Genomic DNA, 21,737 nt, shown 5'->3' with positions numbered 1-21,737 from the left:
TAAACAAGGAAAACATTTCTGTATCATTCTGTTTCCTTTACAACCAGTATAAAGCCAGAAGAATCAAGAGCGATTCTTTTTCCATAAGCCTGCTAGGTCGGTAAACTATTTGTCCAACAAGTACCTGGTCATTTAAACATACTCCTTACTTTGAATTTGGAATTCACATTTACTATTTAATCTCTATATTCTACACTATTTTAAGGCTAGCTAAACAAAATCTCAAGAGCCAAAATGTCCTCACAGAAGCATTAATCCAAGTAATTAGAGTATGGAAGGACTGAGCTAAGACAACTATGGAAGTGCAACAACTATATGAATTTGGTCAATACCCCCATGGTCTGTGATTCGAAAAGTCTGTTAAATGAGGGTTAAAATTTTTGGATCATTTCCCCCAATTGCAAATGTTAAACATGATAGTAGTGCCGTAATTACCACACACAAAAAAATTTCGCCGAGTTAGTTCCTCTAACCCAACAACTCAAATCTGTTTCCTTCGAGAACACTGGCAACTCATTTCCAACTTGGCTCTCATTTCCAAAATAAAGTTGTATCATGTTTCCAAGATTGGGAGGTGGAAGGGTAAAGTAGGCTTACAAAACAATACAGTATAACAAAGCCAAGTGGCCTAGTTTTGTTTCCAGTTTTAAGTGTGCTCTCTATCTTAGCAAGGTTTCTAGCTGTTACTTTTGTTTGCAGACATCACTCCCTCTTAGTTTTGTTTTACAACTAAACCCTGTTTCTAGATAAACTAACACAAGATGTTTCACTTGCGGAAAATCAGACACTTTACTGGATAAGGATAAGGAGTTACCATTTATGTCCATCATTTTTCTAATTAAACTTAAGTTCTAAATTGCAGAGTTACCCCTACGATTTTAGCTAAACAAAATGAAAGCCAAAGCTGTAAAATCTATGTGAAGAACTACAAGAACTTCCTGACTATCTTCACTTACCAATTTCCTTAATTGCTTCCCTTTCTCCATTTGGTCAATTACTTGTTTTAAGTAACTACCACTCCCTAGTTAAGAGTGTTAATCAACACTGAGGCCCTCTTCAGATCCACAGGAACCCTTGAAGGCAAAATCTATTGCCTGCACCAAACCAATTCTGACAGCACTGCTTATGTAATTGTTGTGACTTATCGACAAATCAGCATTCTTCTGCTTCAACAACTCTGTAAAATGAAAATCATGAGATCAGGTTACAAGGTCTTTGGTTCTGTAACTACAAAGTATTCCCCCCACCTATTCTTTAGATACTCTTTTTACTTTAACTCGCAACAAGAAGTATTTTCTTTAAAATTCAAGCTCTAAAAAGTTAACCATTAATACCTATTATAAGCATCAGCTTGCTAATATTAAAATTACATACTATATATGTCAAAATTAGGTTACTCCAACAGGGAACTTGCAGTCACAGCTATATCATGAACTCTCCACTTATAATCAATCTGTATTGTGGCTGGGCAAATGAGCAGGCACTGGTATGTTCTTGCATAAAATGCATGGGAGGAAGCTAAAACTTCCTAAGTTTGCTCAGATATCGTAACTGTACAGCTCCTTTCAAAAGAACACTTGCGGTCAGGCGCAGTGCCTTGGCCTGTAATCCTAGCACTCTAGGAGGCTGAGGAAGGACTGCTTGACTTCAGGAGTTCAAGACCAGCCTAAGCAAGAGTTGAGGCTCCAGCTCTACTAAAAATGGAAAAAAAATTAGCCAGGCATGGTGGCACGTGCCTCTAGTCCCTGCTACTCAGGAGGCTGAGGCAGGAGGATCACATGAGCTCAGGAGTTTCAAGTTGCAGTGAGCTATGATGACACCACTGCACTCTATTTTTTTATTTTTTATTTTATTTTTATTTATTTATTTATTTTTTTTTTATTTATTTATTTTTTTTTTTTGAGACAGAGTCTCACTCTGTTGCCCAGGCTAGAGTGAGTGCCGTGGCGTCAGCCTAGCTCACAGCAACCTCAAACTCCTGAGCTCAAGCGATCCTCCTGTCTCAGCCTCCCGAGTAGCTGGGACTACAGGCATGCACCACCATGCCCGGCTAATTTTTTCTATATATATTTTTAGCTGTCCATATAATTTCTTTCTATTTTTAGTAGAGATGGGGTCTCGCTCTTGCTCAGGCTGGTCTCGAACTCCTGAGCTCAAACGATCCGCCCACCTCGGCCTCCCAGAGAGCTAGGATTACAGGCGTGAGCCACCGCGCCCGGCCTATCACTGCACTCTAGCCAGGGTGACAGAAACTGTCTCAAAAAAAAAAAAAAAGAACACTTGCATATGAACAGCTATTAACACAAGTTTTACAGGTTCAAATACAGCTAAGTATATTACATGAATGAGGCACTCTAACATGAAGGATCAGAAATAACTCGCCAACATTACAGCTAGACAATGTGGCGAAACTGTATTAATTAAATCTTCAAAGGCCACTGCCTTCAAAACTTACCTTAGCATTTGATTTCTCTTGCTGCCAGCTTTATCTACTGTGAATAAATCAGCACTCCATGACCATAATGACCACAATTCTCAACCTGCAAAAGTTAAATAGATGAAAACTAGTTATCTCTCTTAAAGAAATTCTTTACAACTTGCCTAAAACTGCCCTCTTTTCCAGAAAGAAAAGGCAAGTTCAGACTTGTAGCTTAATATTTCATGTTCTACTACTTCTCTTAAGTGGTGGAAGATTCACTGGCTTGGGATGGACTGGAATGGCTTAAATGGTTAAGTTGCATGGCTTATGGATTCTCATTCTGTTCCAAAGGTGCACTGCCACGTTAAATCCATAAGTTGAACGGACAAAACTTATTTGAAGGAATAAGTGCAGTATAAGGATTTTTAGTTGGAGGTCTTCAAGTTTACTATATTCAAGAGCATCTTTTTCAACTTCATGGCTGGACCTGGGTCATGCTGCCTCAGGTTTTGCTTTTTAAAGACCACTTGCAATAGATTTTCTCCATACAGTGTAGTTTCATAGAACTAAAAACAAGTCAGGCATCCAACTAAATGTCAAGTTTGCAATGGCTTACAGGGGTAAAAGAGGGGGACCCCAAACTTAAGCCATTTCTATATTGACTAAAAGACTAATTGAAAAAAATGTTTCTATGTTGACCAAAAGACTAATTGAAAAAAATGAAAAAGTGTTAAACATGTGAAGCATGTTTAAAGGTCTTCATCAAAAATAGACTTAAAAAAATACCCCCTCCCAAGCCCCAGGTTGCTATTGGATAACAGCTGTATTATTAAGGCCTTTAAGTGTCATACATGCTTAAAAAAAATCCAAGTGTTGAATTGGGAAGACTTCTAATATGCTATTGAACATTTGCTTTTCCAAAAGTTTTTTTTTAATCTAGCAGGCATTTCCATTGCCATGAGGTACAGCATGTTTCACTGTACTATGAGGAAGGCTTAAGTGTTCAATTTCGACTTAGACGGAAAAACTAGTTTGCTTTGCTTACCATCTTTGCTGTTTCACAGGCATTTGATGCTTTAAATCTGATGTGGAATGCTGATAGATTCACTTTTTAGAAGTCATAAGCCTTTAGGAAGTTGGAGATAACTTCATTGCTTATCTATTTTCTCCTTTGCAATCAAGCTGTTCCTTTAAAAGTGAGACACTACAGAGTTGCAAAAATTTGAAACAGTAAGAGCAAGCACCCTTTGCAGCTTCATGGTTGGTTTTGGCCAAACTTTTTATTTAGTATTCTGTAGTTGTTTAACACACACTTAAATGGTCTTACTGGGGGAGGGGAAAGGGGAGGTTCTTGCAGATTCCCAAGGAAATGTCAGAAAGGCAAAATATAGCCAACATTATCCATTTGTTTTGGGTTTACTGGGTGAATAGTACTTTCCTTACATAGGCATTTGATCTCAGGTTTTTTTCATACTGAGAACATTGAGATTTCAGTTTGAAGACACCCTGAAATCCTACAAGTAGCATACCCAACCACCCTCTAATAGCTAGCTTGTTTATATAGGCAGATTGATTCATCTCTCCATTTTAGATGGCTAGATGTTTGTGGAAGATCTTAGAACTGCTTGCCTCATTTACTGGGAAAAATCAGATAGAAGTGGCCTTTAGGGACACTTTTAACTTGGAAAATTACAACACTAGTACAATAAGTCAAGTCTTACACATTTAACATTTGCTTGTTGAAAGCAATGTCATAAAGTCAAATAAAATTAAACATGTTTTTTACTTTTCTCCTCACAAGAACATAAAAATTATGGAGGGGAACTTAACAGGAAATTTTAAAAAGGTAACACAATTTTTTTCCTTTTAGTAGTCCTTGGGTAGTTATGATAATAGTTTCCACTTTTTGTTTTGTTTCTTTGAACAGGGATTTTGGTCCAAAGTTTTGTTTGTTTCTAGTATCTGCTTCTGCCTCCCCCTCTATCAGATCGGCTTCCTCCACGGCCACCACCTCTTGGTGCTCCGCGGCTTGAACTGCTGTAGGAATCACGTGGAGGAGGGTACCCCCTTTCCATAGAAGGGGGAAGCCCTCTTTCTTGTCTGCCAACCCGATCACGACCACTTGAGTAGAGATCACTTCGGCTGCTTGAGTAACTGTCTCGACTTCCACCATATCCGTCACGTGAGCTGCTGTAATCATCATAGCGACTGCTTCCACCATAAGATGGCGGGGGCCCTCGTGTAGGTGGAGCACTACGTGAGTTACCTGCAGGGTCAATGGTCAGGTAATATGGCAACACTATAAATTGTATATATACAACATTTAAATCTGAATTTACAGAATTTTTGTATTAAAAGTTTACTTTCTCAACTGGGAGGTTTTAAAACTCTGCCATTGCTGGCCAAAATAGGGATTTGCTCGTCTGCTGAGATACGGAAATGGATTGATTTTAATGTTTGAAAAGACTGAAGACGGTGTGTATTTCAAGAGGATATTCCAGACAGCTTGTTATTTTATAGTAGACACTCAGCCACTTTCCAGTGATAAGTTGCAATTTTGAACTGTAGAGTTTCCTTCATATTGCAATGGTAAATATTTGATCTTGTTAATAAAATTTTTAAATTGTATTTTCACTGTTGGGGGAAAACACATAAGGCTGCCAATTTAAGCAAGCAAAATCCCCTCCAAAGCAAGCAAACAGCCTCAAAAAAAACAAAAACAAAAAAAAACACCAAAAAAAAAAAAACAAAAAACAACAACAAAAAAAAAAACTTAGAAAAAACAAAAGCCCCTCACAAAACTAGGAAAAGCCCAGCTGATAAAGTTATACCCCCTTAAAAAGCAAGCAAACATCCCTTTAAAAGCAAGCACCACGCAGCCTAATAAACTGGCTCATGAACCTAAAAACTCAAGCTGGTGACATTCAAGACCCTTAACCAGTATCTTACCATAACTCTCATATGAATCTCTATAGGAACCTCCACTTGGATGATCTGAATAGTCACGATCACGACCATATCCATCTCTATCACTAAATTAAAAAGAAAACCTTTAAGTCTCAGAGCACCAATTTTTACAGCAACTTCTTTTTTTTTAAAACAGTCAACCCATGGAAACAAAGTCACTTACCTATAGCCTCTTGATGGATAGTCATCACGTGAACTTGAATGACCATAATCACGGTAAGTATAATCTCTTGGTGGTGGTGCATAATCTCTTGCATCACGAGAACTTGGGTAATCTCTGCTTGAATAGCTACAGACAAAAAAGTAATTTGGTTCACTGCTTTTCATGAGCTTTTTTTTGGCCTTAATTATTAATGGAAAAGAAGCTACACTTTTCTGTTACCTGTCTTTAGTAGAATATCCATCATCTCTTGGGGACAAATAAACATCTCTACGAGAGGGCAGGGGTTCCCTTCGAGGTGGGCCTCCATAACTATCTCTTCCACGTGATACAGGAGCTTAAGAAAAATAAATTTTTATACATAGCCAGAGAAAAGTTAAAATGTGAACTTATGCTATAAAAAAGTAGTGATTCAACCAAATATGACAATATGTAGCTAGATCAATAAATGTTCTTTAGAATTTCTTGTTGACTTAAAATTCACCTGGAGTCTATAGTTAAATTTTAAGCATATTTAGAATTCACCTCTCAATTCTTTCTTGTGTTACGTTAGTGGCAATATATTATACATGAAAATTTACCTCTTCCTCCCATTCCACTGCTGCTGCGAACTGGTCCTGAAGGGGCAGATCTTTTAGGAGGTGGACCCCCACTTCGTGGTGGTGGTCCTCTTTTTACTGGGAGTGGTCCCCTGGAAGAACTCATGTTAAAATCCATGGAATAGCCACCATCATCTACATTAGAATAGGAAAAAAATGTTAATACCCACAAGGGAAAAAAAAAAAGACTTTAAAAGTTTCATTTTCTTGATCAAGAATATGATCATCATTTATTGGAGTCTAGTTTTCACCTGTACAAGACTGAGCATGAGGAACAGTCATATAGACTGAGGAAATAAAAACGGAAAGGCAGTCTTGAAGTTTACTTCAAAAAATACCAATTGTTTTATTTTCACATGCCCAACATCTATGCCTACCAAAAATTAACTGTTTTTTTCCTTATAGAATGAACTGCCTGGACAAGAAATAGTATATTGTCCACTATTTAAACTGTAATTTAACTTAAGATGCCTTTTATGCTTTTAAGTCATAATCACTTTGGTAGGTAAGTGTTAAATTTCAAAAGCTAGAGCCTTTTAACAAGGACTTAACCAAAGCATACACCAGTGTGAGTCTGCAGTCCCTAACTTACACACCAAGCCCAAAGTCCACCTAAGCCATTACCCATGTGCCCTCCCCGTGAGGGAGGTCCCCTGGTTCCTCCACTTCCTCCTCTTCCACCCCTAAGACCTCTCGGAGGGCCTCTGCTTCTTGGAGGTGGAGGTGGCCCACGTCTACCACTTTCAAATGATGGTTTGGTGGCCTGTTCCACTTTGATGGCTTTTCCATCTAAAGACTAAAAAGAATAAAAATACAGATGGTTAAATTATATCAAGATTTTAAAAGAACTTGTAGATCCACTATGCATTATGACACAAATAGGTCCTTCAAAATGCAAACATAGGTAAACGTTGCTCACCCATCAGCCCAAAAAAATTGCTACAAATAGTTCCTATAAATAAGGCTTTTCTATTTACTTAAAAATCTTAACTTTTAAATATGATGATGATCTGAATAAAAACATTAAGGTGGGACCGGGTGGGGTGGCTCACGCCTGTAATCCTAGCACTCAGAGGCCAAGGCAGGAGGATTGATGGCTTGAGCTCAGGAGTTTGAGATCAGCCTGAGCAAGAGCAAGACCCCATTCTCTCAAAAAAAAAAAAAAAAAAAAAAAAAAAAAAAAAAAAAAAAAAGGGGGGGTGGGGGGAAGAAAATAAAGAAAGAAAAAAAATAGGAAGGTGGATCCACTACACTGCTGTTCAGTAAAATTTAAAACAGGGCCAGGCAGATATCAACTTGTTATAAAAACTAATAACCAAAGATAAAAATCAAGTTATCAAATTATAGTTTATGGATGCCAAGATAAAATAAAAATTCAAGAGCTGCCCTAGTCTAGACTTCGGCAACATGTGCTATTTTATGCACTAGAAAACACAATATCATTCATCATGCAGACAATCTCACCTTTCCATTCATGTCTCGGGCTGCATCCTTAGCATCTGCTGGGCTTTCAAAGGTGACAAAAGCAAATCCTCTTGATTTGTTGGTTTCTCTGTCTTTCATTAAGAGTACTAAAAAGTAGTGTAAAAAGATTAAAAAAACAAAAGTGTTACTCTAGTTCAAATGAAATAGCCAAAGCAAATCTGTAAAGAGAAAGCTCAGAACTTCTTAGAGGACAAAATACATTATCATGTCATATGATCAGTGCAATCAAATTCATCATAGCTTATCTTTTAATTATAATATCCCAGCCTATACTTTCAGATAACTCACCTTCCACTATTCGTCCATATTTGCCAAATACTGCTTCAAGGGCTTTCTCATTTGTTTCTGTATTAAGCCCACCAATGAAGAGCTTTCCTGGGCGATCTGCTTCAACCATTTTTTTCACCGGTGAGTCTACTGAAAAGAAAATAGTATTACCTCCCTGGAAAAAAAGTTTCTCAAGTTTATCGGGCACATTTACTGTGATGCATTTTTCAGGTTTCACCAAAACCATTATTTCTTAGTATCCAAAGACAACCATAATAAGCATTCCTAAAGTCAGCCACAGCAGGAAACCAATTTAAATCAAGTAGGTTTAGTAACAGCGCAATTTACATTAAACTAGTTAAAAGGGCCACCTTAGCTTTTAACATTACCCCTAATCCTCCTTAGGTGTTCATCAATTAGCAGCTACTCAGCATTTGAAAAAGCAAACTTTAGTCTTAATCCTGTTTTTCTTGCCTTTTAAAGAGTCAACTGCTTATCCACATCCCCCAACACTGGGGTTTTAAAAGGCGACCAACCCATTCAAGGTCACAGGCCAAATGCACGACCTTAACACCAAGCCCTCTTCCAGAGACTCATTCCCTCATTAGGATTTTCTAGTCAATCTAAGCAGAAATCTTCAGTTTGAGCCAAGTTATGCATCCTCCTCTTCACCAGCCCCCGCCCCACCGAGAATGTTACTATCTGACAAAAAAAAAAAAAAATAGAAACAAGCGTCAACTTCGTTTCCTATCAAATAGCGGAACGTGGATGCGCATATTCAAACACTCAACACTCCATGACTGCAGTGCAACCTAATTAAAACTTGTCATTAAAAACCGCGTGTAAAAGACAAAATGGCGACACTTGGATTCAGCCCAGAACCACAGACACCAGTCAGGGGATTAACTTCCACCGCCAACACTAGCCGGAAAAATTCAAAGAGCTTCCTTTCCAGGGCCACCAATGAAGAAGGAGCCCGCAGCCTGCATAAAAGTCCACTTGCCCATCATTAGCGCCAGCGCCAACCCAATGCAGGTAACGCGGTGGCGCGGTCGCTCCTCATACAGCTCCAGCCTACAAAGCCCCGACCTCTGCCACCACTCCTGCAAGCGACAGCCAAACTTTCTCGAGAGGCGTACAATGAAACGGACCCCCAAATCTGTTTGCCTTCGACCCTCTCAGCTTTATTTAAATAGGTCGGCCCCTTTAGGTTCTTAAAATGGCGCCCGCCACCCCCATCTCCAGGGAGATAATCCCTAGTCCTAACGTTTGGAGTGTACGGAAAACGGACTGAGGCGAGGACTCACGTACCACAGCCGCGACGATGGTTTCAAGCTCCTACGAGCTCGCTGACGGGTATTCCTAGCAGCTCAGCACGAGCGGCGGCTGCGGGGATCAAGGACCGAACGCAGAAGCCTCTGCCACTACTGCGCAACGAGGGCGAACAAAGGAGACAGCAAACTTTATACTGCCCGGGAACGAGGCTGAAGGACCCGGATGGAAACGGAGCTTATAATTTGAAAGGCGAAGGGAGGGGGAGCAGTTTCCAGTCGCCCCATTGGCTGTTTCTCCTGTCATTCACTCTTGGCTCCTCCCTCTTTCCCGGGCCCTCAGCGTTCTGGTCGGCGCCCTTTTCTAACCGTTCTCCCTACCCCCACCCATTCCGTACAAACGCGCGTTTTTGCTTTCCGCTGAAGTGGTGCACAGGCTTCATTTAATAAAGAACTGAAATTTATTGAGCATTCATTCTAGTGGGCTGGGCTATCGGTGAAAAACTTTACTTTTACTTTTCCATTAACTCTTTTAATTCTCAAACCAACGTGATGAGGGTAGATACTTCTAATTTTGCAGCAATAGAAAACAAAGAAGTTTAGGTAATACGGTATATTTTCCAAAATTGTCTTTAACAAGAATTTTTGGTGGGTGAAGGAAATTCCCATAAATACATGAAAATGTCGGCCCGGCGCGGTGGCTCATGCCTGTAATCCTAGCACTCTGGGAGGCCCAGGCGGGAGGATCGCTCAAGGTCAGGAGTTCCAGACCAGCCTGAGCAAGAGCGAGACCCCTGTCTCTACTGAAAAATAGAAACAAATTATCTGGCCAACTAAAAATATATAGAGAAAAAAGCTGAGCATGGTGGCGCATGCCTGTAGTCCCAGCTACTCGGGAGGCTGAGGCAGAAGGATCGCTTGAGCCCAGGAGTTTGAGGTTGCTGTGAGCTAGGCTGATGCCATGGCACTCACTCTAGCCTGGGCAACAGAGTGAGACTCTGTCTCAAAAAAAAAAAAAAAAAAAAAAGAATTAAAGAAACTAGATACAATTAACAAATAAAATAACTCATGTTGTGATTACTGCCAGGAGGGAAGTAAACTAGGTGCTTCAATGGACAATATCGGGAAGACCAAATTTGATTTAGACGTTAGGGAAGGTCTATCTAAAGTGATGACTTTGGAGAATAGAGCTGAAGGGAGAGAAACAACCAGCGGTGGGAACAGCTGAGGGAAAAGCTTTCAGGAAAAGAATAGGACGCTAAGTACAAAGTAGAGGGGAAGAGCCAGATATTTATAGAGGGGCAGAAAGAGGGCCAGGGTGACAGGAATTTAAGGGGCATGAAATGAGAGAGCAAGGTAGGCAGGACCTTTGAGTCTATTAAAAGATTGTAGGGGGATAATTATGGAAGCAGGGACACTGATAGGGCTGTGGGAGCAGACCAGAGAGAGGAAAGGATGGTAGCTTGAATTGGGGTGGTGGCAGTGGGCATGGGGGGGAAAGAACAAGTGCCGGATGCGTATGATACATAGTGTGGACAGGATTTGTAATGAATCAGATGGTGCTGTGATTGAATGTTTATGTCCTCCCCAAATTCATACTTCGAAATCCTAGCCCCTAAGGTGATAGTTTTAGGAGGTGGGACCTTAGGGAGAATATTAGGTCGTGGAAGTAGAGCCCTTATGAATGGGATTAGCACCCTTATAAAAAAGACCCCATCCACCATGTGAGGACACAGTGAGGAGGTACAGTCTATGAACCAAGAAACTGGTGGTTGTGGTGGGCCCTCACCAGACACTGAATCTGCCGGTGTCTTGATCTTGGATTTCCAGCCTCCAGAAATTTGAGCGATACAATTCTGTTGTTTATAAACCACTCAGCTTTTGGTATTTTGTGATAGGAGCAGGAATGGACTAAGACAGATGGGGAAGGGCTGGAGAGGAATTGAGGAAACGGGGTGGGGATCATTATGGATGACTCCAAGCATCTGGTATTAGTAGAACAGATGGTGATGGCCATTTACAAAAATGGTTGCAGAGGAGCAAGTTTGCGATGTGGGGGCAGAAAAATGTGATACTCAGAGCAGGGATCTGTGCTAAATTGTCACTTTAGAGATAGTATTATAATAAAAGCCAGCAAAATTGATGAAACCACTAAAGAAGAAAGTTCAATGGGAAAAGAAGGTCCACGATCACAAAATGAACTATTAAAAAATATATATGGAGAGGAAATAACTAGCAGGAAATATGCTAAAACGTTATCAGGTTATCTTGGGGCAGGTGGTGGAATTAATGGATAATTGTCACTTTTCTTCTTCATAGTTACAATTACCTGCCTGTGATTAATTATGGTATATGCCAGGCAGGTTGTAGTAAATGATGCTCAGGTCATGGGTAAAATCCCCTAAGGAGCTTTGGAACCAGCTCTGAATTATTAACATTAGTGGAGAGAATAATGCTCAGTAGGACAAGAGTATTTGTTCTTGCTTTTTTCCCAGCCAAATAATAACAAGCAAAGCAAAAGTCATGTCCATGTGCCTTCAGAATGAGTTATATAAATTACTGACTCTGGAGATAGTTGGGAATTGGCCAGGTTGGCAAATATGAGTTAAATACCAGACTCAGCAAGCAGAACCTGTACCCCCAGAGGGAGCCAGGAGAAATCCCTCACCCTGTAGAAGCAGGCACTGTCTTTCTCTCTCTCAGATCCAGAGAGAATGACTACAGGACCCTTCCCTACACTCCCCCAGTCTAGAGCAGAACGGGGCAGGCTCCACAATAGATGTCTCCGTCCACTTTCGGTCCACTTTTGTCTGAAGAAGGAAATGCAGGCCAGCCGGGCGTGGTGGCTCACGCCTGTAATCCTAGCACTCTGGGAGGCTGAGGTGGGGGATCACTTAAGCTCAGGGGTTCCAGAACAGCCTCAGCAAGAGCAAGAGCCCCCCCCCCCCCCGTCTCCATAAAAAAAAAAATAGAAAATAAAAAGATTGGGCCGGGCGCGGTGGCTCACGCCTGTAATCCTAGCACTCTGGGAGGCCGAGGTGGGTGGATCACTCAAGGTCAGGAGTTCGAGACCAGCCTGAGCAAGAGCAAGACTCCGTCTCTACTAAAAATAGAAAGAAATTATCTGGCCAACTAAAATATATATAGAAAAAATAGCCGGGCATGGTGGTGCATGCCTGTAGTCCCAGCTACTCTGGAGGCTGAGGCGGTAGGATCGCTTAAGCCCAGGAGTTTGAGGTTGCTGTGAGCGAGGCTGACGCCACGGCACTCACTCTAGCCCGGGCAACAAAGCGAGACTCTGTCTCAAAAAAAAAAAAAAAAAAAGAAAAGAAAAGAAAAAAAAGAAAGGAAAAAGATTAAAAAGGGAAGAAATTGAAAAAAGAAAAGAAAAAAGAAGGAAATGCACATCTCTGTACCAGATCACTCTGGCCTTTGCAATGAGTGCCTGGGAATGTGGGAGAGGGGGACAGTTGAGTGGGGGAGAAGTAGCACTTCCAAGGACCAAAAGAGAGAGGAAAGGGGACAGGGATGGCCAATTGAGGGGATCAATATGGCTGTAGTGTAGAGTGGCGACAGAGAAGACAAGGGAAAAGCTGGAGAGGGACCCAGAGGGCCTTCTGACTAGATCAACTGGAGGGAAATGGAGAGGGGAGCCTTTTTAAGAGGTGGGGCAAGGTAATCAGATTTCATTTTAATGAGATTACTGTGAACTGTGGCTGTAGTCTGGCGACTGTATTGCAGGAGGGAGAGACAGGAAGCAAGGAGACAAATTAGGAGGGTATTGCTGATGTAAACTGGAGAGAGGGGATGTGGGTCTGCTGAGTCGGAGGGTCTCACGCTGCCCAAAAGTAACCTCGAATCCCATCCCTCCTCATGGATCTTCTAGATTTTTCCCTTTGCCTCTTTCTTTCTATTTACTTTTTTGAATTGTCATTAAATGTTACATTTTCTCTTTACTATCATTTGTGATAGTAAACTACTCTTTGGGACTGTCATTAAATGTTACATTTTCTCTTTACTATCATTTTTGATAGTAAACTACTCTTCAGGATTGCCATTAAATGTTACATTTTCTTTTTACTATCATCTTTCCTTTGGCTTGTTTCTCTCCAGATGCCAACTCAGTGATTGACTGATAGACTGAGTGAAACAATATTACTTCACCACTAGGTAACCTTGGGGTATAATCAGTGCTAAATAAATGTTGGCTAAATTGACTTGGCAGCACTTCTTACCCTCCATGGCACTTAGCATGAGATGAGTGCATAGGAAGTATTTAAGGAATACTGGTGGCCTGTCTTAAATCCCAACTTACCTGCAAAGGGCCCACGTTTTTTACTAAAGCAACAACAACAAACAAACCCATAGTTTTAAAAGCTTCAACCAGTAAAATTCAAGAAATAACCTTTCAGTCATCAAACTTGAGATCACTCTGAGATAAGTAAAATGAAGCTCTCCTGTCAGGCTTGCATTTTTATATGAAGGGCATGTGTAAGGTCACTCTGCATCCAGTTATGCCTGTTCTCTAAACTGCAAAAAGATAACCCTGCCACTTATTCTACAAAAGTCTGTTATCTTGTGTGAGACAGGAAGGAGGAAGGGAGGGAAGAATTTTATGTGATTAAAGACTGGGAAACTTTCCAAACCACTTTAAGTAGCCACTGCCCAGAGGATAGCCTTCTTAGCTACAACAAGCAAGGAATAAAAACTTTTTAACCAATATATGGCTTTGGTATCTATCTTGGAAGTGGCTGACTAAATGAAGATACAATTCTACTGTATCTTTCTCCACAGTGAAGGAGATGATAAGTTTTTTTTTTGGTGTGGTTTTGTTTTTGTTTTTTGTTTTTTTGTTTTTTTTTTTTGAGACAGAGTCTCACTCTCTTGCCCAGGCTAGAGTGAGTGCCGTGGCGTCAGCCTAGCTCACAGCAACCTCAAACTCCTGGGCTCAAGCGATCCTCCTGCCTCAGCCTCCCGAGTAGCTGGGACTACAGGCATGTGCCACCATGCCCGGCTAATCTTTTCTATATATATTTTTAGCTGTCTATATAATTTCTTTCTATTTTTAGTAGAGATGGGGTCTCGCTCTTGCTCAGGCTGGTCTCGAACTCCTGAGCTCAAACGATCCGCCCACCTCGGCCTCCCAGAGTGCTAGGATTACAGGCATGAGCCATCGCGCCCGGCCTCTGTTTTTTTTTTTTTTTTTTTTTTTTTTCTTGAAACAGAGTCTCACTCTGTTGCCCGGGCTAGAGTGCCGTGGCGTCAGCCTAGCTCACAGCAACCTCAAACTCCTGAGCTCAGGCAATCCTTCTGCCTCAGCCTCCCGAGTAGCTGGGGACTACAAGCTGTGCCACCATGCCCGGCTAATTTTTTCTATATATTTTTAGTTTTCCAGCTAATTTCCTTCTATTTTTTTGGTAGAGATGGGGGGGGTCTCACTCTTGCTCAGGCTGGTCTCGAACTCCTGAGCTCAAACGAGCACTCCCAGAGTACTAGCATTACAGGTGTGAGCCACCGCGCCCAGCAAGAGAGGATAAGTCTTAACCTAACTTGATACTGAATTAAAAGGAACCAAAGTATGTCTTAAGAAACATTTGAAAATATGTACAATTATTATGTGCCCATAATAAATAAAAATAAAATTTTTTTAGAAAAGAAACATTTGGGCTGGGGGATGATGGATTTTTCAACACATTGTGCTCAGACAATTAGAGAGCCATTTGAAAAAAAAGATTTACTCCAGGCTCACGTCTGTAATCCTAGCACTTGGGGAGGCCGAGACGGGCAGATTGTTTGAGCTCAGGAGTTCAAGACCAGCCTGAGCAAGAGCGAGACCCTGTCTCTACTAAAAATAGAAAGAAATTATATGGACAGCTAAAAATATACATAGAAAAAATTAGCCGGGCATGGTGGCGCATGCTTGTAGTCCCAGCTACTGGGGAGGCTGAGGCAGGAGGATCACTTGAGCCCAGGAGTTTGAGGTTGCTGTGAACTAGGCTGACACCACGGCACTCTAGTCTGGGCAACAGATTAAGACACCGTCTCAAAAAAAAAAAAAAAAAACCCACAAAAACATTTACTCCAAAATAAATTCCAGCTCAGAGATTTAAGTGTAAAAAGTAAAATCATTGAAGCATTGGAAGAAAAATGGGTAGACGCTTTTTTCATTTTGTCATAAAGACCATTCACTCATTCATCCATTCATATAGCAAATATTTATTCAGTGCCTACTATATGCCAGCATTGTTTTAAATGGTGGGAATATATCAGTGAACAAAAAGACAAAAGTCCCTGCTTGCCTGGTGCTAACATTTATGTGAGGGCGTTCTATGGTTTGAAAGTTTGTGTGCCCCTAAATTAATATGCTGAAATCCTAACCTCCAAGGTTAGGAGGTGGGGCCTTTGGGAAGTGATTAGGTCATGTGGACAGGTGGAGCCCTCATGTATGGGATTAGTGCCTTTATGAAAGGCCCTAGAGAGACCCTTACCCCTTCCCCTGTGTGAGTACACAGGGAGAATTCCACAATCTGTAATTGTTCCGTGGTGAGCAGGTCTGTGCTAACCTACCCCAAAAGGCTGAGGGAGCTGAGAGAGCTGAGAGGCTGAAGGAAGTTTCTCAGAAAGAGAATATTTAATAGGGAACAAAAGCAATGTCTCAAGCATCCATGAAATGGTGGGTCCCTACACCCATCATTCAGAAAACAATCTTTTTTTCTTTTGGTACAGAGTCTCACTCTTGCCCCAGCTACAGTGCCATGGCATCAGCCTAGCTCACAGCAACCTCAAACTCCTAGGCTCAAGTGATCCTGGTGCCTCAGCCTCCCAACTAGCAGGGACTACAGGCATGCACCACCATGCCCGGCTAATTTTTTCTATTTTTAGTAGAGATGGATCTTGCTCTCGCTCAGGCTGGTTTTGAACTCCTGAGCTCAAGTGATCCTCCCACCTTGGCCACCCAGAGTGCTAGGATTGCAGGTGTGAGCCACCGTGTCCAGCCCGGAAAATATTCTTTATGTAGCAAGCTTTTAGGGTAAAACAGGCACAGCTGGTCACATCTTAGACTTTCTTGTGGAAACTCTTGGCCACTGGGGAGGTTAGATAAGCATCTATATGAAGGTTATTTATGCCACTGGCATAGTTTTAAGACCTTGCTACATAGCACTCTGGGAGGCCGAGGCGGGTGGATCGCTCAAGGTCAGGAGTTCGAGACCAGCCTGAGCAAGAGTGAGACCCCGTCTCTACTAAAAATAGAAAGAAATTATATGGACAACTAAAATATATATAGAAAAAATTAGCCGGGCATGGTGGTGCATGCCTGTAGTCCCAGCTACTCGGGAGGCTGAGGCAGAAGGATCGCTTGAGCCCAGGAGTTTGAGGTTGCTGTGAGCTAAGCTGACGCCACGGCACTCACTCTAGCCCGGGCAACAGAGAGAGACTCTGTCTCAAAACAAACAAAAAAAAAAAAAAAACAAGTTGCAGTAATAGAGAATAAAAAGTATGTTTGTGCAAGAGGAGGAAATCTACTTAGAATAGTTACGGAAGAGCTCTTTGAGGAAGTTTCATGGAAGCTGAGAGTTCAAGAATGAGAAGTAACCACCCACAGGAAGAACTGTAGGAAGAATATTCTGGATAGTAGCAACAACATGTGCAAAGGCCCTGCTGAGGAAAAGAATTTGATGTATTTGATGTATTCATTTAAGTTCTTGTATGAAGAACTGAAATGAAGCCACTATGGCTGGAACATAGTGATCAAGGGAAAGAAGTGACAGGTGATCAGGCTGGAGGGTGAGGAAAGTGTCAGATCACCCAGGACCTTGTAAGTTATGGCTAGCAGTTTAGGGGTTTATTCTAAGAACAATGGGAAGCCATTGAAGGACTTTAATCCAGGAAAATAACTTGAACAGATTTGGATTTATTTGTTTTGCTTTGTTTTGTTTTGTTTCTTGAGACAGAGTCTCGCTCTGTTGCCTGGGCTAGGGTGCCGTGGCGTCAACCTAGCTCACAGCAACCTCAAACTCCTGGGCTCAAGCGATCCTCCTGCCTCAGCCTGCTGAGTACAGCAGGTACTACAGGTGTACAACACCAAGCCTGACTAATTTTTTCTATTTTTTGTTGTCTCACTAATTTTTTTTTTTCTATTTTTAGTAGAAATGGGGTCCTGCTCTTAGTGAGGCTGGTCTCAAACTCCTGAGCTCAGGCAATTCTCCCACCTCGGCCTTGCTCAGAGTGCTAGAAACACAGGCATGAGCCATCTCACCCGGTCTGAACTGATCTGTGTTTTTTTTTTCTTTTCTTTTTTTTTTTTTTTTATTCCTAACCCTCAGAACTGGTGAATGATCTATGTTTTTTGAAAGATCACTCTGGCAGCTGTGTGGAGAATGAGTTATAAGGGGACAAGTATAGAAGCCAGGAAACCACTTAGGAGTTTAAGGCAGTAAGTATTCTGAGTGAGAGATGATCTAACTTAGACTAGGTTAGTGGTCAAGGAGATGGAGAAAGGTAGATAGATTAGAAATAATATTTAGGAAGTTAAACAATGCAGAATAGCCTAGCTAAGGACATGGACTCTGGTGCCAAATGCCTGGCTTGACGCCCGGCTCTGCCACTTCCTAGCTGTGTGAATTTGGGCAAATCCATAATTTCTCTATGCCTCAGTCTCCTCATTTACAAAATGTGGATAATAATAATATTTATAGGGAGTGTTAGGATTAAATGAGTTAATACTCACAAAGAAGTTAGAACAGTTTCTGAATATAGTAAGCACTACATTAAGTGTTTGCTATCAATAACGATGGATTGGCTATGGGTAATGAGGGAGGAATCAAAGGTGATGTCAGGTCTCTGGCATGAGCTACTGGATACTTTTTTTTTGAGATACTAGGGTGTCAAAACCTCAGTCTTGGGTGAAGTCACTAATTCACTTCCTGCATGTCTACTGGAAAAAGTTACATCATTGGCCAGCTTGAGTCTGTTATAAAATTCATGATCACACACCTCAAATGAGAGTTCCATGTTGCCTAACAATTCTAGTACACATCTTTGGTCAATTCACTCTCCTACCTTCTGCAATCATTTTCTAAAACCTTCTCCAGGCCAGGCATGGTGGCTCACGCCTGTAATCCTAGCACTCTGGGAGGCTGACGTGGGAGGATCACTCGAGGTCAGGAGTTCAAGACCAGCCTGAGCAAGAGCGAGACCCCATCTCTACTAAAAATAGAAAGAAATGATCTGGACAGCTAAAATTATATATATAGAAAAAAAAATTAGCCAGGCATGGTGGCACATGCCTGTAGTCCCAGCTACTTGGGAGGCTGAGGCAGAAGGATTACTTAAGCCCAGGAGTTTGAGGTTGCTGTGAGCTTGACGCCATGGCACTCTAGCCCGAGCAACAGAACAAGACTCTGTCTCAAAAAAAAATAAATAAATAAAATTAAAAAAAATAAAACCTTCTCCAGTCTTCTATAACCTTCTACTCCAGCACCATGTCCTTGTTTTACACACACTTTCAGTATTTGACCCCAACCTCTTATTTTACAAAGAAAATAGAAGCTACTAGATAGAAACTCCCCTCATCTTCTGGTTACCAAACATACATACATACCCATCTCTGTACCCATCCTATCTTCTTTCCCTCCTACTACATGGAATAGTAGTTCCCAAAGTGTAGATAGTTCCCCAGAATAGCAGCATTAGCACTGCCTGGTAAGTAGTTAGAAATGCAGATTTGCAGGCCTCACCCCAAGACCTACAGAATCACAAACTGGGGTATGATGAGGGAAGGGGCAGCATTCTGTGCTTTAATAAGCCCTCCAGGGAGATTCTGATGCACAAATTAGAGAACCACACTGCAACAGAAAAACAATGCCTCTCTCTCATTTAAGGCCTATCTTTCTACCTATGCTTTGGATAATGTCCTCTCCCATTTTCTTGAGAATGTTATGTCATTAATTATCCTTTTTTTTCTCCTGTGTATTCAGCAACTCCTTTTCAACTGGAACCTTTTAATGCACAGTAAAACATGCTCAAGCCTTTCTCATATACAAAACCTCCTCTTGTAACAGAACTGCTGAAAAGGGGTAAAATGTTTTACCAGTTGTCTCCTTAAAACCCTCCCCCACTCTTTTGGGAATTAAAACCTGCATCCCTGCCTGAGGCCAGTAATCAGAGGGCCCCCAGAGTATCCTTTGTTCTTTGTACCACAGCAGAGGTCATAGATTGTCTCCTCCGGAGATGGGTTTGTTCAGGACCATCAGCTATAGTTAAACGGCAATAGCCCCAAGCTGAAAACTACTCTTAAAAGCTCTGTATTTCTGCTTATAGATGGGACATGGTACTTAAAGATGAAAGGCTCCTCATTTGCTGGCAAAATTCTTTTTCTTTCTTTCTTTTTTTTTTTTTTTTTTTTACACAATGAATTGCTTTTATTCGGTATGCATCCACATTTCAGCGTTTAGTGGTCCTGAACAGAAAGTGGAAAAATGCAGCAATTTGCCAGGAAGTCAAGCCTGCCAATTTCGGGGATCTGCTGTGCACACCCAGTTCTTTCTGGATCCCTGCTGAGGATCGTGAGAAGCAGCAGCACCAAAACCAAAGTATGCACTGAATTCAAGGTTCTTTTTGTTCCAGTTGTCAGACTCCAAACTAGACCCCAATGGATTGCAAGGATGACCAAATGAGAGCCCGTTTCAAAACTTCTTCAATGTTTAAAAGCAAAAGCAATTACAGGAAAATAAAACAATTCAGAGGGATCATGTGTGCTTAGGAGTGTCTTCATGTGGCCTTTCTTCAAGTTTAACCACCAAGGACTCTGAGAGCTGGCAGGTCTGAGTAACCCTGGTGACTGTTCTTTTCACCTTATCAAAACCTGAACGAAAAAATGCATCAGCTGATGATGACAGCAGAGGGTGGCAGGGCTGAGGACCCCATATTCATTTCCCAGGCTGGTGGAGTGAATAAATGCGGTTCCAAAACTAAACGAGGGAGGTCAGAGACTCTGTCCAACCTTACCTGATGGCTTCTGGCCAAAGCAAGGAGTGTCATGGAAAGTGTTGGGTGATGACAGTGCAAAGAGGGACTTGAGGAGGAGGGAGGAGAAAGCAGCACCCCTTGATAAAGGTGGGGGAGAGAAGATATGGGGAAAGCCCTGAATTCCTCACCGAAGGCCAATCTCAGAGGGGAGCAGAGGGGTTACAATCTATGCTTTGGCCAAGGGCGGGAGTGGAGGGGAGTGGAGGAGAGTGGGGAGGGGACGATGGCTTGGAAGGGGGCATCATTTAAGACTTAAAGAAAGAAAGCAGGGGTGCAGGCAAAGCACCCCACACACCCAGCAGTAGTCCCACAGGCTGCGACCTGAAACCCTCACATCTCATCTACTCTAACAAGCCCCCAAGCTGGAGGGCTGTTGCAGGGAGGGACGGAGGCAGGGAAGGGAAAGGAGAGAAGGCAGAGACCCCAGGCCATGTAATCAGCAGCAAGGTGATTGTGTGATGTGTCTTTTCACAGTTGAGTTAGATGTGCCCCACCAGTTATGATGGGAAAAAATTTAAATATACTTTCTTGATCCCAGAAGTTCAACTACGTGGACAGTGGTTACACTTGACAGGATGATTTGTTACAGCACAACTTATATATTTCAAATGGACAAAAAATTAGTATCATTTACAGTATCTTAAGATAAATTGCCTTTGAATGGGAGCTTCCTTTCCAGTACTTTGAAGTCTACAAGATGTATCAAGAAAATTTACTACTGTGGAAAATGAAGACTGCTTAAATCGAATGGGGGTAAGGGGAAAGGCCTTTGGTTTTTCTTTTTGATTAATTGCTGTAACACTGTCCTTCAGGTGGCTGAGGGAGTTTCATATTTTCTTTAGACATCATTAGGCGCCGAAGTTCTTGCAGGACAACTTTGATGCTATATGAATTCTGCCATTTTGCTAGCACTGATATGGCTCTTGGATCCACCACTCCATTAGAACTATTAACTTCATTCATATTAATTTTTGTTACAAATCTTACAAAGGGGGTGCTTCTGGGTATTTGGGTCCACATTCTATTTTAAGGCTGTATATTCAGTTTTCATAAATCGTTCTTGGAGGCCCAATTATCATCCCTGTCCATCTTGTAAGTGTCATGTCTTCATCATCTTCTAGACCCCAGCTAACTGTGCCATCTCCTACTCCTTTCTGGCCTTCTTCGAGTTCTTCCAATTGCAAGAGACTTTTACTCCCGAGCCCGTGGTGGCTGCCATCTTGCGTCGCTCTTTTTTTTTTTTTTGAGACAGAGTCTCACTCTGTTGCCCAGGCTAGAATGAGTGCCGTGGCGTCAGCCTAGCTCACAGCAACCTCAAACTCCTGGGCTCAAGCAATCCTTCTGCCTCGGCCTCCCGAGCAGCTGGGACTACAGGCATGTGCCACCATGCCCAGCTGATTTTTTCTATATATATTTTTAGTTGTGCATATAATTTCTTTCTATTTTTTGTAGAGATGGGGTCTCACTCTTGCTCAGGCTGGTCTGGAACTCCTGACCTTGAGCGATCCTCCCGCCTTGGCCTCCCAAGTGCTAGGATTACA

The 21,737-nt window shown here is 41.8% G+C and overlaps 1 protein-coding gene, 1 non-coding gene and 1 pseudogene across 4 annotated transcripts; all 3 read right to left on the bottom strand.

Annotated features, from left to right (window-relative positions):
* Positions 1-2,482: 2,482 nt before the first annotated feature.
* RBMX (RNA binding motif protein X-linked) lies at positions 2,483-9,344 on the bottom strand. Of its 3 annotated transcripts, none has more exons than XM_069463392.1 (9): positions 9,209-9,344; positions 7,919-8,047; positions 7,610-7,716; positions 6,770-6,941; positions 6,128-6,280; positions 5,769-5,883; positions 5,550-5,675; positions 5,369-5,451; positions 2,483-2,540 (listed from the first exon to the last, which is right to left on the bottom strand). In XM_069463392.1, exons 2-9 carry the CDS (start codon positions 8,025-8,027, stop codon positions 2,536-2,538), a joined length of 870 nt encoding a protein of 289 aa, XP_069319493.1. In that variant the 5' UTR covers positions 8,028-8,047; positions 9,209-9,344; the 3' UTR covers positions 2,483-2,535. The 3 variants fall into 3 exon arrangements, with proteins under 3 accessions (XP_069319493.1, XP_069319490.1, XP_069319491.1); XM_069463389.1 differs by lacking the exon at positions 2,483-2,540 and adding an exon at positions 4,309-4,685; XM_069463390.1 differs by lacking the exon at positions 2,483-2,540 and adding an exon at positions 4,309-4,685 and having other exon boundaries at positions 7,919-8,044.
* Positions 7,800-7,871, bottom strand: LOC138379337 (small nucleolar RNA SNORD61). The gene has a single exon (XR_011232104.1). It is a non-coding gene; the product is annotated as a small nucleolar RNA SNORD61 (small nucleolar RNA).
* Positions 9,345-20,982: 11,638 nt separating the features above from the next.
* Positions 20,983-21,415, bottom strand: LOC138378540 (ubiquitin-conjugating enzyme E2 variant 1-like; annotated as a pseudogene).
* Between the last annotated feature and the right edge of the window lie 322 nt (positions 21,416-21,737).

Source organism: Eulemur rufifrons, chromosome 30 (assembly GCF_041146395.1).
Source record: "Eulemur rufifrons isolate Redbay chromosome 30, OSU_ERuf_1, whole genome shotgun sequence".
Classification (NCBI taxonomy): domain Eukaryota; kingdom Metazoa; phylum Chordata; class Mammalia; order Primates; family Lemuridae; genus Eulemur; species Eulemur rufifrons.
Note: the sequence above shows the minus strand (reverse complement) of the source record. Positions and strands in the feature narration are given on the sequence as shown.